The sequence below is a fragment of the Mustela lutreola genome, chromosome 5 (assembly GCF_030435805.1).
Source record: "Mustela lutreola isolate mMusLut2 chromosome 5, mMusLut2.pri, whole genome shotgun sequence".
NCBI lineage: Eukaryota > Metazoa > Chordata > Mammalia > Carnivora > Mustelidae > Mustela > Mustela lutreola.
The window spans coordinates 30,880,232-30,896,173 of NC_081294.1; the positions used below are offsets into that span (position 1 = coordinate 30,880,232).

Genomic DNA, 15,942 nt, shown 5'->3' on the forward strand with positions numbered 1-15,942 from the left:
CCCATGAAAGCTTGAAGTCATTTTTGTCACAAAAAGTCTTAATTAAAATAGTTCCCCACTGCATTTTGTATTTTCTCTACCTCAATGAAATAAGAATCTAACAGTAAATGTAGTTAATAAATCACCTTGTGAGTTTACTAAGAATGTACATTTCTGGGTACCACTCCACACCTCCTCATCAGAATCTCTATGGTATGAGGCATGAAGTCTATATATTTCATCAGCTTCCGCCTAGGCATTTGGACACACACTCAACTTTGAGACGCACTGTCCTAAGTCAAATCATAACTTTCTGAAATAAAAGCAACACACCAACAGGAAATGCTGGTCTGTGTAACTTTATGCTTACAGTATTACCGTGACTACACTTCTGGCTATACACATCCCTCTCCCATGCCCATCACATCAAATACATTCATATTTAAAACCTTCATGTCAATACTATGTGCCTTAAAGCATTGCTTTAAGAAGTGTTCTTCAGAAACTCTGAAATTTGTATTCATGTCAGTAAAATCAGGATTAAAAAATACTCCTGGAAAATTTGAAATGACACAAAAGTATAGTTTAATAAACCCTTATATATATCATCAGCTCCAACAGCTACTAACCCATGGCTGTTTTAGCCCATCCAGATCCTTTTTCATGAAACTCTCCCTCCTGACAGTATTTGGAAGCAAATCATACAATTTCACCTGCAAATATTTGTGTTTCTCTAAGCTCTATTTTTCCTAATATAACCATAATATACCTTAAAAAATTTTTTTACCTAGGGTCACCTAAGTGTCCAACCCTTGATTTTAGGTCAGGTCTCAATCTCAGCGTCATGAGTTTAAGCCCCACCTTGGGCTCCACGCTGGGCATGAAGCCTACTTAAAAACAAACAAAACAAAGTACCTAAAGCCAAATTAGTAATAGCTCTTTAAAAATATCAAGGTATTTTGATGGTGTGCAGGACTGGCATTAATGACCTATAAATATCACATCAACCCGGAGAGTGGTCCTCAGCTGCGTGGGTACCGCGATCACTCAGAGCAGGGACTTAGCCACACGGCAGAACCACGCACTTGCCAAAGGAGCTTGCTTGCATTCTAGCATCTACCTGACTCAATGTTGATTCTAGCAAAACGGATTCTCCACTAGAATGTGTATTTATTGGGAAAATCAAGTTGAATTTGACAACTAGTATTTCTTCTAAGAGCTCTGTCAAAAGAAAACTGGCTTTCATATCAAAGAATCTACAAAACGTATTTAACATTTCCCATTAAGTAGAACTTTAGAAACCCCTGAAGAGACACAACAGGAGAAAAACCCTTCTGAATTAGTAGTTAAAAGATTTACAACACAGTAACTAAATATATTCAATTTAAAGTACCAAGGAAATGCAGTTGACTTTATCCTCTAGGATAAGCATTAAAGAGACCAAAGTTTTAGTGTATTTTGCTTTTTTTGAAATCAACACAAAAGTACTTGTTATGATCTCAATGACGGTCCCCCTCAATGTATGATGAAATCCTAGCCCCCCAAAATGACGGGTATTAGGAGATGGGGCCTTTGGAAGGTAATTAGGTCACAGGGCTGGAGGGAGCCCTCATGTACTTGGGATTAATGCTCTTGGGATACCCTGCAAGGCTCCTATTCCTTCTGTCATGTAGGGACACAACAAGCACTCTGGAAGAGGTCCCTCACTCAACTGTGCTAGCCCTCTGGCCTCAGACTTCCAGCCTCCAGAATGGCAGAAACAGATTTCTGTTGTTTGTAAACTACCCAGGCTGTGGTGGTGTTATAGCAGCCTGAATGGACTAAGACGATACTTTATTTTTGAGAACTTTTATGTACCAGAGAATCGGGTTTTTTCAAATGAAACAAACTTTCTGAAGTTTAGGTCCACATTTTCCAAAGATCAGCTGTCTAATGATTATTAAGTCTGCTTTTAGTTTATTTTGGGGCCAACTCTGTTTTTGTTGACCAACAAACATACACAGAAGGTGATGGGAAAATGATATACAGAAATGTGCCTAAAGACCAATCTATCCAAACAAATCTATTTCTGAAAGTGAGATATATATTTTACCACATTTAGACAACTGTAAACTAGCTTTGACCTGGCTTTGACACTGAATTTTATTTTCCAGCCTTGGTAATTTCCCTCGTGGTATTCTCTTTTGCCACTAGGTGGCTGTACTGATAGCCCATCTGATCAAGACAGTTTCTGCCTGAGAAATCAAGTACCTTCCACAGAAACGTCACCATCATACTCATCGTCTTTATTGTATATTATTTCCTCAAAAAATTCAGAACTATTCTGGCTAAAGATAGATCCATTTTTTCAAACACTCCATAATGATTTCAAGTTAAAAATAAAACCTGTAAAGTTATTTGTTTGATTAGATTATGAAGAATGTTTAAGTGTAGATCTCTCAAAACATCTGGATGAGCCACTAATGTATTACTGAACTAGACTCTTATCTGTGGACCTAAAAATCATTTTTACTGGGAGTCACATGTGTCAGCCTCTATGGTACATAATTAAATCAACAGTGATTGTTTAAAACTTCAAACAGAACACAAGTTTTAAGAATTTTAAGTACATTTTATTAACAATGTATCCCTTTGATAAGACTATGCTTCAGGAGGCTTTTAATGCCCTTGACATAAACTGTACACATTATACAAAAACAAGAAAACCACACACACAAAAAAAATCAAGGTGAGCAAAACCATTTGGGGACAAACCTTCTTTAAATTATACAGAACTCAATGAAATATTCTTACGGAAAATATATAAATACTTTTTCTTCTATGTTACAGTTATACAATATAAATCAGATTTCAATGTCTGTTCAGTGACCTACAAACACCAGAACCTCCAAATATGTAGCAGCTTATTACTAAATAAAAAAAGGATATCATGTGGCTAGGGAGCAGTAAGTCTGAGATTTTTTTCACAATCCCTTACCACTTTTCAAAACTAATTTACACCATTTGTTTTACAATGCAGCTTCAGGGTTTCTGTCAGGCCAGTAAAGGAGCATTTTTCAACTATTATCTAAGAAAAATTTTCATCTCTCCCCCGCTCTGCCCCAAGACTTTGTATTTTGTGCTAAATCAACCTATTTAGTGGCAAAATTACAAGGTATAGTTTTTGGCATAAATTATATTTTTCAAATTAAATATTTTGTAAAGAAAAACAAGATGTGCAATTATTGCATGCTGTGGCATAGCTATCCACCTACATTATAAAAATACTCCAGTGCGGGGGGAGGGGGGAGCCACATCCTGCATGAGTCATAAAAACCTACTATGAATGAGAAATACTTTGGGAACCTGGAACTTAAAGTAAAAAAAGAATGTTCCTAGAAAGATTCTCACAGATTTCAATATTGTCTGATAAGCACTGCTATCCATTTCACTAGGACACTGTTATAATGATACTCTCACTGTAGTGATACTCTTGAAATTAAGCTTGTGATAATGGATTTCCTGAATGGGGAGCCAAGGGAGACCTTTCCCAACTTACATTTTGGAAAACCTGAAATGTTCTTTTATTTCATCAGTTCTTCTCATAAAACTCTGTTAATTCTACCTTTTCTTTTTTCCCAAGTTTAATGGACTGTGAATTTTAGACAACACTGGAAGCATAAAACAAAAGGGGGAAAACCTTAACTCCAAAGGACTTTTTCCCAAGGTAGTTTTACAAAGCTAATCTCACACAAAATTAGCACCTCACTCTTACCATGCAAAAACAACTACAGTTATAATTTGGATGACAATTTGATTAGTTTTTATTGCTCAATGATCTGTGCTTTAATGTGGGGATAAAAGGCATCCTCTGAATGGAATGAAAAAAAAATTTATAAAGAGCAGTAGACAAATCTAAATAAGCATTGAAACCTCACTGTTGAACACTTTAATATGCCCTGAAAAACTCAACTTTAATTATCTCAAGCTCTGGATAAAAGAGCTAAAAAAGCTACCATTTCAAAAGACCTTGTACACATGATGTTAGAATAACTAGTATAAGAATGTATATCCCTCCAAAGAGCCTCTTTTAATGTCGCTGTCTTACAGAATGTACTTATGCTACTAATCTTTATTAGAAAAATTTTTATTAGGGAGACTTACCCCTTCAAATCTACCTAGGCATAAATAGGAAATAAAAGTATAAGAAATTTTAGACCATATTTAATTATTAATACTAATTTCTAATTTCCTTATTATTTATCAGTATTTACTTAGTATGTGAAGCTGAAATCTGTTCTTGAAAAAAAATTTCAATTAGAAATGACAGTTCACTTTACAATTAGATATTCACAGTTTACAACCAGCACAACTGCCCAAATTCCTCCAAATTGTTCAATAATTACCAACAGTACAAATTTATAGGACTAAGATTAATTCTAAAATCTTGAAAAACTACAGTATTGACATTATTTTGGTATTTTATAGTCTGGTAGTATCTATTATTTATAGATGATTTTTTCAATTATTTCTATTACCACTGACACCATTCCTAATCTTTTCTGCTATAATTTAATATTTTTAAACACTAAGTTAATCACTTGGCACTGCATGTGAGCATTTTTCATCATAAAAGTCTACCTTTATACAGATGAGTACTTGAAAACGTATTAGACCTGTCAGTGAAATATGGATAAACCAAATAGCACTATGCATTTAAGTACAGACATTTTTTCTTAGATTACTGATAACCACAAAACTCTTGTCTCTCCAAACTAAGTGCTACAGACAATTATTATAATGTATACATACATGTCTTTCAAGGTAATAGTCAAACTGTTCAGGCTAATAGTAACAGAGACTTCATTTCAAGATGGATGAGTGAAGTGGGGTCCAGGATGGGGACAGTTGTGTGCGTGCGTGCGTGTGTGTGTGTGTGACAAAGAATTACTGTTAACTTTTGAGGGATTAAACCACAGATTTTATATTCTATATTAACTGAGGTAGTGTTTAAAATGAATGTCTAAAATATGTCAACCCCATTATGAATAAGATTACTAAATTACCTCCTTTGGAGTTTTTAACCACTATTTGGTCTAGTAACTCTGACATTTGGTTCTCTGGAAGGCATTTTAGTCATCCAAGACCAAAGACCAAGGTGACAGGCAACGTTCTTAATAGTACTGTTAACATTTAAATAAACACTTGGGTTCAGTGATAAATTAAAGTTAAAAAAAATATTTTATTTTCACTTGGATTTTATGAGAGAAAATCTGAAGAACCACTTTTTAACATAAGCAGCAGCTTACAGCCCTTATCTGCTTTGTTATAAATGTAAGTTGCTACACAGTGCATGTAAGAACAATTCACTGAAGTGCAGTCGAAGAGGTGTTACGAAGTGAGATGAAATGTTTCATCCCAGTTGGAACTTTCAGTGCCAGTAAATTAAAAAGAAACAAAACCAAAACCAAAACAAAAACAACAACAACAACAACAACAAAAACCAAAAAAAACTATCTCTGTGAGTTACGTTTTCTAGTTCACAGGGTTCTTTACAGAGATCTCAAAGAACAAGCCTGTTATAAAAAGGATCTGTACTATGGGAAAATATTACTCAAAGTACTAGGACTGTGTCAAAGCTGATGTGTTAACTGTAAAAATGGTATAAACAAATGAATTAAAAAAAGGTTCCTAATCAGTCCAGCTGGATTTTTTTCTATTTATATATAGACCTCAAAAAAGATAATCCTTTCATTTACAAGCATTCTACTGGTGATGGCCATGCTATTTTTATATACAAATTTGCATATATGTTTAATTCCTGTAAAGATTTCCAAATATCTTTAAACATATACAAATTAAACACACAAATAAACAAAACCTTGCCCTCATCAACTTAATAACTTCACAAATATGATAAAGGCAATGACTGTACTGATAAACTCACCTATCACTGCATTCAGTTTGTGCAAAACAAGAACACTGATAGAAAATAATTAAATTACTGCTGCTTTAAAATTTGGTACTTAAGGCTTTTCACTACAATTTTTAATCATAATTCAAGTTGCATTTATGATTTTTTAAAAAGGAAATATGGCTCTTCTTTTCCCATGGAATGTGTAAACCGAAGGCAAACTTCTCTGTCAAGGGATCCAAAGTGTTACTGCTTTCTTTTGTTTTAGGTCTCAATTAATAGCACTTGTTCAAGTTCCTGTCTCAAATGGTGACATGGGAAGTTGATGAAAGGAGGAGTCCACTGAAAACATGTGCGTTTACAACTGGGAAATACTTTGAATTATAAAATGACATTCTGATTTGAATCAAGAACTGTAGTGAAAAACCTTAATTGGTTCAAATAACCTATACTAACACACTGCCACAAAACTGAAGAGACAGAAAACAAAACTGTTTGCAAGTCTAGTAACATAAAAATAACTTACAAGTCCTGGGTTGTTGAGGCTCTTCTTTTGCTTTGAGGTTACAAACCTCTGAAGTAGTGTTACAAATATTAAGAAAAATGTGGAAGGGCCGAAGTTCCCCCTCTAATACCAGCAGTTACAGCACACCCCACCGTGGGACAGGGTGTAGCCTCAGAGACACTGATTCCTGGTTTCCAGGAGTTAGTTAACAAACAAGGCATCTTTATATTTATCCTAAAAAAAGAATTCAGAAATAACTGTGTGAAGGGTGCTTCTGGATATCCTATTATTGTTCCACTGTTATTATGCTCTTAAAATGAAAAAATAGAAAACACCTATGTAGGTATTCAGTGCTTGGCTCTTGCATATTATGGAAACTAAAACTCGTAAAACTGTGGTAATTGAGCAATGAACCCCCAGAGGGTTCAACAGGGAAAAGAGGAAGTTGTTTTGGTTAGGGAAGTCTGCGGTTCCAACTGTGCGTGTACCAGTAATGGCTGGAACAGAAGATACTCCTGTCTTTGCTGCCCAGTCAGCCAGCATTTTCTGAGGCTTTTAGGAAATCCACAAATATGAATATATATAGCATTCATCTATATACATCATAACCATGAGGTCAGGATTCAGCAGATGTATCAACTATAGGTTGCTTTGGTGGTGTTGCCAGCACAGCCTCTGCTTCTTCATGCATCTAGGAAAGAAGTGGTGAACTGTGAATGACCTTCTAGTGTTATTGACAGATGGAATCTCTCTCTTAACCCCAAACACAGAATTATTCTTGAAAGTTAAATTTCAGAAATACAAATCTTACTTACTTGTAAAAACTGTACATCTTGAAATAATTCTTGTATGAACCTCCGACATGGAAGTCTAAATGTGCAGTGTGAGAGCAAATGGGAAACCTCAGAGTAAAGGCAGATGTCATCAAATGTTTGAGGATACTTCTCTTTAATTCTAAAACCAAAGAAAAGATGATGGTGTGATTAAAAACTATTAATAATGACTTACTATTTTTCCTTCCAAAATACCACTTTTTAAATATTTTTTTCCTCCAGACATTGATCAGATGGTATATTTGGAATGATGGCATAAGAATATAAAATATTAAATATTTCTACCTCAAACTTTAAGGAGATATTTTAAGTTTGGGGTTATTTCTTAAGATGATTAAGAGAGTCAGAAATATTCTTTTTCACTAGCATGAGAAATGGCAAAACTTATTTATCAGCCTAAGATGACTAAACTATTTTCAAAATTAAGTTTAAAATATCCTTGACTGGGCTCTTTGTATCTTTCTACCTTCCAACACTGGCTTTTAGCTAAGATAGCATCGCAGAAGCGGGGGTAGGGTGGCACTGGGGTAACACACAGGCTAAGGACCCACTATTGTTGGAGCATCTGGCCAGGAGGTCTGCAGGGGGACCCTAGCATCTGAGTTACAGTTCTTTTAAAAGATCCACAGGAGACTCTGAGCTGCATTTCTTTGGGGGACTGCACTACTTTTAATAGCATAGATCAATGATGGTCATAGTTCAATCTGAATTTTCCTTTATTGTGTTGCTATGATTTAGGGGAGAAAAAATTAAAATCTTGCAACTTTTATTACAAGAAAAGAGGAAAATTAGGGATAAAATTAAACCAAGAAAATATCACTTATTTTTGTGTAGGCCGCCTTTCTCAAACTGTTCACTCTCAGGATTCGCATACTTTCTTAAAAATTAAAGAAGACCCCCCCAAAAGCTTGTTTTCTGTGGGCCTTGGCCATTGCTAATTACCATACTAGAAATTAAAATTGAGAAAACTTCAAAATATGTTTTAATTCATTTGAAAAACAAACCTATTACGTGTTAACATAAATGTGTGTGTATATATATATTTTTGTTTGTTTGTTTGGTTTGTTTTTTCGTTTTTTTTTTTTTGAGAGAGTGAGCAAGCAAGGGTGGGGGTGTTTGGGTTGCAGGCGGTGGGGGCCTGGCGGACAAGAAGAAGGTGGATCCCAAGCAGACTGCCCTGAGGGTAGAGCCCAAAATGGGGTTCGATCTGAGATCATGACCTGAGCCAAAATGAAGAGTCGGATGCCTGACTGAGCCACCCAGGTACTCCATAAATATTTACATTTTAATGAAAAATAATTTTTTTAAAACCAAAAATGTGAGAGGAGTGGTATTTTACATTTTTTCAGATCTCTTTAAAGTCCAGCTTAATGGAAGATAGCTGGATTCACATACTTATTTCTGTGTTCAATCTTTGACCATACGTTATTTTGGTTGAAGTATGTGAAGAAAATCTAGCCTCACACAGATATACCATGCAGAACTACTGATGTAAGCTAATTAGTCTAACTTTTGAAGTATTTCAAGGATCTTTTTCACCCTAAAAAGCAGAACAAAGAATAGCCATGTTTATAGTTTACTTACGTTAAAAGGCCAGTTTCATGACATTTAGTTGATACTGAACTACTCAAATTAATGACTAATCTCAAGACTTCTTTGCGAAGGAGTATACGGCACATTGGTGTATCATCTGGAATTGTTTTAACACCTAAAAAAAAGATGAAAATATTCTATCTTTATCATAATAGAAAATGATTGCAACTTGTGAGATTCTTTAAATCTTACCTAAAGATCTCAAACTGAGATAAATTGCACCTAATCTGTCAATCATTTTGGGATCAAAATTCTAATGGAAGAGGAAGGCTAAAAGGATACCCAAGAGTAGCTCTAACAGTTGGCTAAGTACACCTGAATAAAACTGACTTGTAGTTTTGAGATAATTTCTAATACTTATCAACAACAACAAAACTAAGTATGGTTTTATTAACAATGCTTGGATGTAAATCTGCAAACCAACCTAGCAGCAGTTCTGTGCTTTTGGTGCTGCTGGCTGAGCCTTCTTGAGACACTCCATCACTGCATCCAGAAATCCCCGAAAACTTAGAAGGAACCACTTCTAAGGGATTATGGATCGTCTGCTCACACCAGTCAGAATATGGAATGTCTTGAAGGTCTGAAGAAAAAAATCAGTTATTTCTATTAAGGTATCATAATGGTTTAATTCCTATGCTTCATTATATACCACAGAGGAGATGGTTTCTTATGATTTCTTTCCAGGTTTCAATAATTATTTTCCATGATGATCTTCCAAAGTAAATTTGTACTGCTCAGATAGTGAAATTTGTTGAATTCTAGAGACATTTATACACGAATTTTATTTTCCTAAATTACAAAATATATGAATATATGATTAAAGAATTCAAATAAAAGATGTACATAGAATAAAACAGAAATATATCTTATCGAGCGCCTGGGTGGCTCAGAGGGGTAAGCCGCTGCCTTCGGCTCAGGTCATGATCTCAGGGTTTGGGATCGAGTCCCGCATGGGGCTCTCTGCTCAGCAGGGAGCCTGCTTCCCTCTCTCTCTCTCTGCCTGCCCCTCTGCCTACTTGTGATCTCTGTCAAATGAATAAATAAAATCTTAAAAAAAAAAAAAAAAGAAATATATCTTATCTACCCCATCCCATATTCCCACCCACACAATAAATACCTCTCCAAGGGGAAATACAGTTCAAAGTTTGACACACACACACATATGTGCATGTGTGTGTATTTTTTAAGGTTTTATTTATTTACTTGAGACAGAGAGGACACAGAAGGAGAGAAAGAGGGAAAGGCTGACTCCCTGATGAGCAGAGAGCCCGATGTAGGGCTTGATCCCAGGACTCTGAAATCATGAACTGAGCTGAAGGTAGACATTTAACCAATGAGCCACCCAGGCACCCCCAACATTTGTATCTTTTAAGATCTTTTGCTACTTTAACTTTGTTTTTCTGGTTCTTTGGGTGTGTAAGTGGGATTATGCTATATTTCTTATTCTGTGACTTTTCTCCCCATTTAATAATTACCAATATAAGAATTACACTTCCCTGAGCTTATCAGTTCATTCCTTAGAATTAAATTTACTACACTACCCATGCATTGCTAAGGTACTCCTAGATGGGATTTTGAAGTCAACCAAATATCTCAGTATTGTTAAACTGACATTAACTTTTTTGATTTAAAATTCTCCTGAGCACTTACAATGATTAGAGCAAATGGACACCATCAGGAAGTCTTTGGCTATTCTTATAGAGAGTAACACTGGGCAACCTATAGTCATACAACCTTGGTACTATAAGAAATACTGGAAATTAATTGAAGTTTTTATCTCACGAAAGAAGAAAGATTCAGAGAGAGGAGATACAACTCAGCCAGAAGGTAAGAGCTTTTGACAGATGGTTCAGTACTCTTTCTACTATAGCATGTTGTCACAGTAGAGAATAAAAAAAGCTCTATTTTTAAAACCCAAGAAACCAAACCGATGTCAATCTCTCCCAATGTTGTTTTCCTTTGAAGAGATATGACCCTTTCACCACACCTCTAAACACTTCCTATGATGATAATTTATAAAATAGTAAGTAGAAAATGCTTTGGTTCCTTGGAATAGATGATCTATAAATTTAGCATAGTTTTAAAATTTTGCTTATTACGGAAATCATGTGCCTTTCAGGCACTTAAAAGTAACACATGCTATTTAATCACTCATTGATTTAAAAAATAAAACTTAGGCCAAAAATCTGAGAACTGAAGATGTATTTAAAAAACAGTAATGGGGGGGCGCCTGGGTGGCTCAGTGGGTTAGGCCGCTGCCTTCGGCTCAGGTCATGATCTCAGGGTCCTGGGATCGAGTCCCGCATCGGGCTCTCTGCTCAGTTGGGAGCCTGCTTCCCTCTCTCTCTCTCTGCCTGCCTCTCCAACTACTTGTGATTTCTCTCTGTCAAATAAATAAATAAAATCTTTGAAAAAAAAAAAACAAAACAGTAATGGGAGCGCCTGGGTAGCTCAGTGGGTTAAAGCCTCTGCCTTCGGCTTGGGTCATGATCCCAGGGTCCTGGGATCAAGCCCCATATCGGCCTCTCTACTCAGCAGGGAGCCTGCTTCCTCTTCTCTCTCTCTGCCTGCCTCTCTGCCTACTTGGGTGATCTCTGTCAAATAAATAAATAAAATCTTTAAAAAAATAATAATATTAAAAAAAATAAAAAACAGTAGTGCTGAATAACCAGATAAGAGATGAATATATTTTAGAATCAGTAGATATGCTACCCAGGGACTATGATGTCAAAGTATTTCAGCACAAGGAACAGTAAGAAAGGTCATTCATTCAGTCAACATGTTTCTGGAAAGTTATAAACTATTTCAGCCTCACTTTTAACCTACCATGACTCCTAGCATTTCTAACCCGTCAGAATCAGGTCCTATCTCTGAACATGTCAAGCATTCTCATTAAGAAAAACAAAAAACAAAAACAAAAACAAAAACGAACAAACAAAAAAAAACATTCCTCTAGGCACACTAGAACCATACAATACATAAAAATCTATGAAGGTGGCAGAAGCAGAACACAGTGTTACCAGATATCTTATTCCAACAGCCTTTCCTCTGAGCTTTAAATTTCTGAACCATTACCACCAGACTAGAAGTTTTAGACAAAGAAATGTCTTATGTTCAAGTCTAGATGTTCCTTTAAAATGATCATTAAATAGCACAGGGATTATTTTTTAGTCATCTGCCATGGACAATATGGAAGTCTTCTTCCTGATAAACAAAATCCTCGATATGGCCTACAGAAATGCTTCTCAAACTTTATTATGCATGTGAACAACCTGGGAGTCTCATGGAAGTGCAGATTCTAATTCTGCGCATAGCGTGGAGTTTGAGATTCTGCATTTCTGACAAGCTCTCAGGTGATGCTGATGCTGCTAGTATGCTGACCATACTTGAGGTACCAAGAGTTCTGCAGGACCTGCTCTCTGCCCATCTCTCCAGGCTGATCATATACCTCCTTCCCTCTGTCTAGGTTTTACTCACACAGATGTCTTTTTGGTCCCTACTACTCTCCATGCATGCTCTCATGAGAGAAAACGATTGCTTAGGCTGTTCACTCTGTCTTTAAATTTTCTATATTCCATCTTTACCTTTTTTAGCTTCTACTCATTCTTTACATCATAGCTCAATAGTAACTTCTTCAGAAATCTCTTTTTTGACCTGCCTACTTGGTTATATTCCCTTGCTGATACCATGTACCTATTCTTGACGGCACTTGTTACAAATGCAGTACTATATGCACATATTTGATTCACATATATTCACATACTCGACTGATCAAGTGATCAATCCATTCACCCATTTCTTTCCCCACTGAAAGCTCAAAGAGTGCAAGAACAGTGTTTATGTGTTTTGTTTTTTATTTTTCCCTCTCACAAATTTTTCCTGGCATCTAGTTTAATGCCTGACCCATGGCAGTAGCATAATAAATATTATGTTGAGGGCATGAATGAATGAAGGTTTGGCAACTTTTTAACCATTTGGCCTTCCTCCCTTCACACTTCTAAGATGGATATCAGTAGTAAACTGTAATCATTTCCCAATTCAGAGCTATTCTTCCCCTACTGCTTCTTACTCTAACACATCTTATCACTGGCCAACCAGCTGAGAGGCTCTTATGGCTTCCAAGGTGAGCGCCTTTCCGTCTGCAGCACGTCTTTCGCAAGTCCCAAACCTCATGATGCTCTGCCTGATCACTCTCCCCACAATAGGTCACAAATGGATTACAACAGAATTAGCTATCTTGTGACCAGGTACATGAAAGGTGGTTTCCCTATTTCTTATTTGATAAAATAAGTAGAAAACAGTAAAGTCAAGTCCATAGTGAGTACTTCCTAAGTAGCTGATGAATAAGTATACTAATGAAGCATAAACTAAAAACATCATAAATGATGGGAGTCAGAATGACTTAAAACACATTATTTTTTACAGTGTGCAATACATCAGAACAATACTGCCCAAACTTCTCACTCACAGGAAATGACAATAATTACATTTCGGAGCCCTGGACAGGGCTGTTCACAGTGTAAAATGCCTAGTCCAAGGGTCTGTCCAAACCCAGGCCCCAGAGGCATGGAAACATGGAGGGAATTAATGATTTCAGCACACCCATATCCTGTCTGTGGTGCATCAGCATGCTATATAACCCATCAGTTGGAAAGCTCTTAATCAGAACACCAAGGAAAATTTTAGAAGAGTGACTCAGAGAACTTTGATATCACTAGGTTTTTCTGAGCATGGCTAAGTGATACTCACCAAGAAAAGGTACCCATGGAAACACTTTAAACACATATACAAACACCTATTAGTTGGAAGTTGCTAATATACATGTTGCCCAACTTATGATGGTTGGACTTTACAATGGCGCAAAAATGATACACGTTCAGTAGAAACTCTATTGCTTCAAATTTTGAAATTTGGAAATTTTCCTGGATAGTGATGTGTGGTACGATCCTCTCTTGTGACACTGGACAGTGACAGTGAGCCACAGTTCCCAATCAGCCATACGATCATGAGGGTAAACAGTCAATACACTACAACCATTCTGTTCCCAAACACCTATTCTGTTTATCACTTCAGTACAGTATTTAATCAATTACATGAGAGAGCCAACACTTTATAAAATAAACTTTGTGTTGATGATTTTGCCCACCTATAGGCTAATGAAAATGTTCTGAGCAGGTTAAGATAGACTAACCTATAATGCTTGGTAGCTTAGGTATATTAAATGCATTTTTAAATTATTTTTATTAACATATGATGTATTATTTGTCAGGGGTACAGGTCTGTAAATCATCAGGCTTACACATTTCACAGCACATACCCTCCCTAATGTCCATAACCCAACCACTCTCTCCCTACCCTCCTACCCCCTAGCAACCCTGTTTGTGAGATTGAGTCTCTTACGGTTTGTCTCCCTCCTAATCCCATCTTTTCTCAGTTTTTTCCTTCCCTACCTCCCAAATTCCTTGCCCTGCCTCTCAAATTCCTCATATCAGAGAGATCATAACTGTCTTTCTCTGATTGACTTATTTCGCTCAGCATAATACCCTCCAGTTCCATCCACGTCATTGCAAATGGCAAGATTTCATTTCTTGATGGCTGCATCGTATTCCATTGTATATATATACACCACATCTTCTTAATCCATTCATCTGTTGATGGACGTCTAGGCTCCTTCCATAGTTTGGCTATTGCAGACGCTGCTGTTATAAACATTTGGGTGTACATGCCCCTTCAGATCATTTTATCTTTAGGGTAAATACCCAGTAGTGCGACTGCTGGGTCATAAGGTAGCTCTATTTTGAGCTTTTTGAGGAACCTCCATGCTGTTTTCCAGAGTGGCTGCACCAGCTTGCATTCCCACCAACAGTGTAGGAGGGTTCCCCTTTCTTTGCACCCTCACCAACATCTGTTGTTTCCTGACTTTTAAATGCATTTGACTTATGATTTTTTTCAACTTAGGATGGGTTTATCGGGATGTAACTCCATCATGAGTTGGGGAAGATCTGCATATGGCATTTGTTGTACCTATAAGATAGCTCAATCTGGATCTGCTCTCACCAAAAACATACTGTCTACTACAAAGTGGTATGTAGGTAGGTATTAGAAATATAAAAATGAAAAGACTTGACAGTCCATACACTGAAAGAACTTAATGAGTGGAAGGGGGAAAATAATAATGACCAATATTGATTATAAGAGATCCATGTACAAAGGACAATGAGAGTAAAGACGAAAGAATGTGAACATCTGACTTAGAGAGTGAAGGACAGCTTCACGTGTAAAATACTGACATCCAGGATGAGGTGGACCAGTCAAAGGGACTGTATGTTAGTTTCTGTATGGGGGGCAGGGGAAGAGGGAATAGCAGGGAAACACATTTTTCATGCCTGGAATTATGAAATACAAAGAAATCTGTTGCATTCCTATACACTACTAATGAGGTAGCAGAAAGAGAAATTAAGAAAACAATTCCATTTACGATTGTACCAAAAATAAGAAAATATCTGGAGAAAAAAATTAACCGAGGAAAAGACCTATATTCTGAAAACTTCAAAACACTGATGAAAGAAACTGAAGATGACACAAACAAAAGGAGAGATAATCTATGTTCATGGATTAGAAGAACCACTACTGATAGCACAACCATACTACCCAAAACAACCTTCAGATTTAATGCAATCCTATCAAAACAGCAACAGTATTTTTCACAGAACGAGACTAATACTAAAATTTATATGGAATGGTGAAATACCTCAAATAGCCAAGTAATCTTATAAATTTCAAGATATAATACAAAGCTGAAATAATCAAAACAGTATGGTACTGGCACAAAAATAGACTCACAGATCACTGGTACAGAGCAGAGAGAGGCCTGAAATAAACCCACACTTACTTGGTCAATGAGCCTAAGACAAATTATACAAGGGGGCCAGATTGTACAAGGGGGGAAGATAATTTTATTAACAGATGGTGCTGGAAATACTGGACAGCTACATGCAAAAGAATGAAACTGGACCACTTTCATTCCACTTTCACACCATACATAAAAGTAAATTCAAAATGGATTGAAGACCCAAGGTAAGACCTGAAACCACAGAACCCTTAAGAGAAAATAACAGGTACTAATTTCTTTGACATTA

General features: G+C 36.4%; 1 protein-coding gene across 5 annotated transcripts in view; it reads right to left on the reverse strand.

Moving 5' to 3' along the window:
• Nucleotides 1–2,569: 2,569 nt before the first annotated feature.
• The window catches only part of RICTOR (RPTOR independent companion of MTOR complex 2), a 129,512-nt gene continuing 116,139 nt past the window's right edge, over nt 2,570–15,942 (reverse strand). For all 5 annotated transcript variants that reach the window (XM_059173842.1, XM_059173839.1, XM_059173840.1 and 2 more), the window contains 4 exons: nt 9,228–9,383; nt 8,795–8,918; nt 7,193–7,331; nt 2,570–7,068 (listed from right to left, as the gene is read on the reverse strand). In XM_059173842.1, coding sequence (XP_059029825.1) covers nt 6,994–7,068; nt 7,193–7,331; nt 8,795–8,918; nt 9,228–9,383 — 494 coding nt within the window. In that variant the 3' untranslated portion in view covers nt 2,570–6,993. The remainder of the gene's footprint in view (nt 7,069–7,192; nt 7,332–8,794; nt 8,919–9,227; nt 9,384–15,942) is intronic.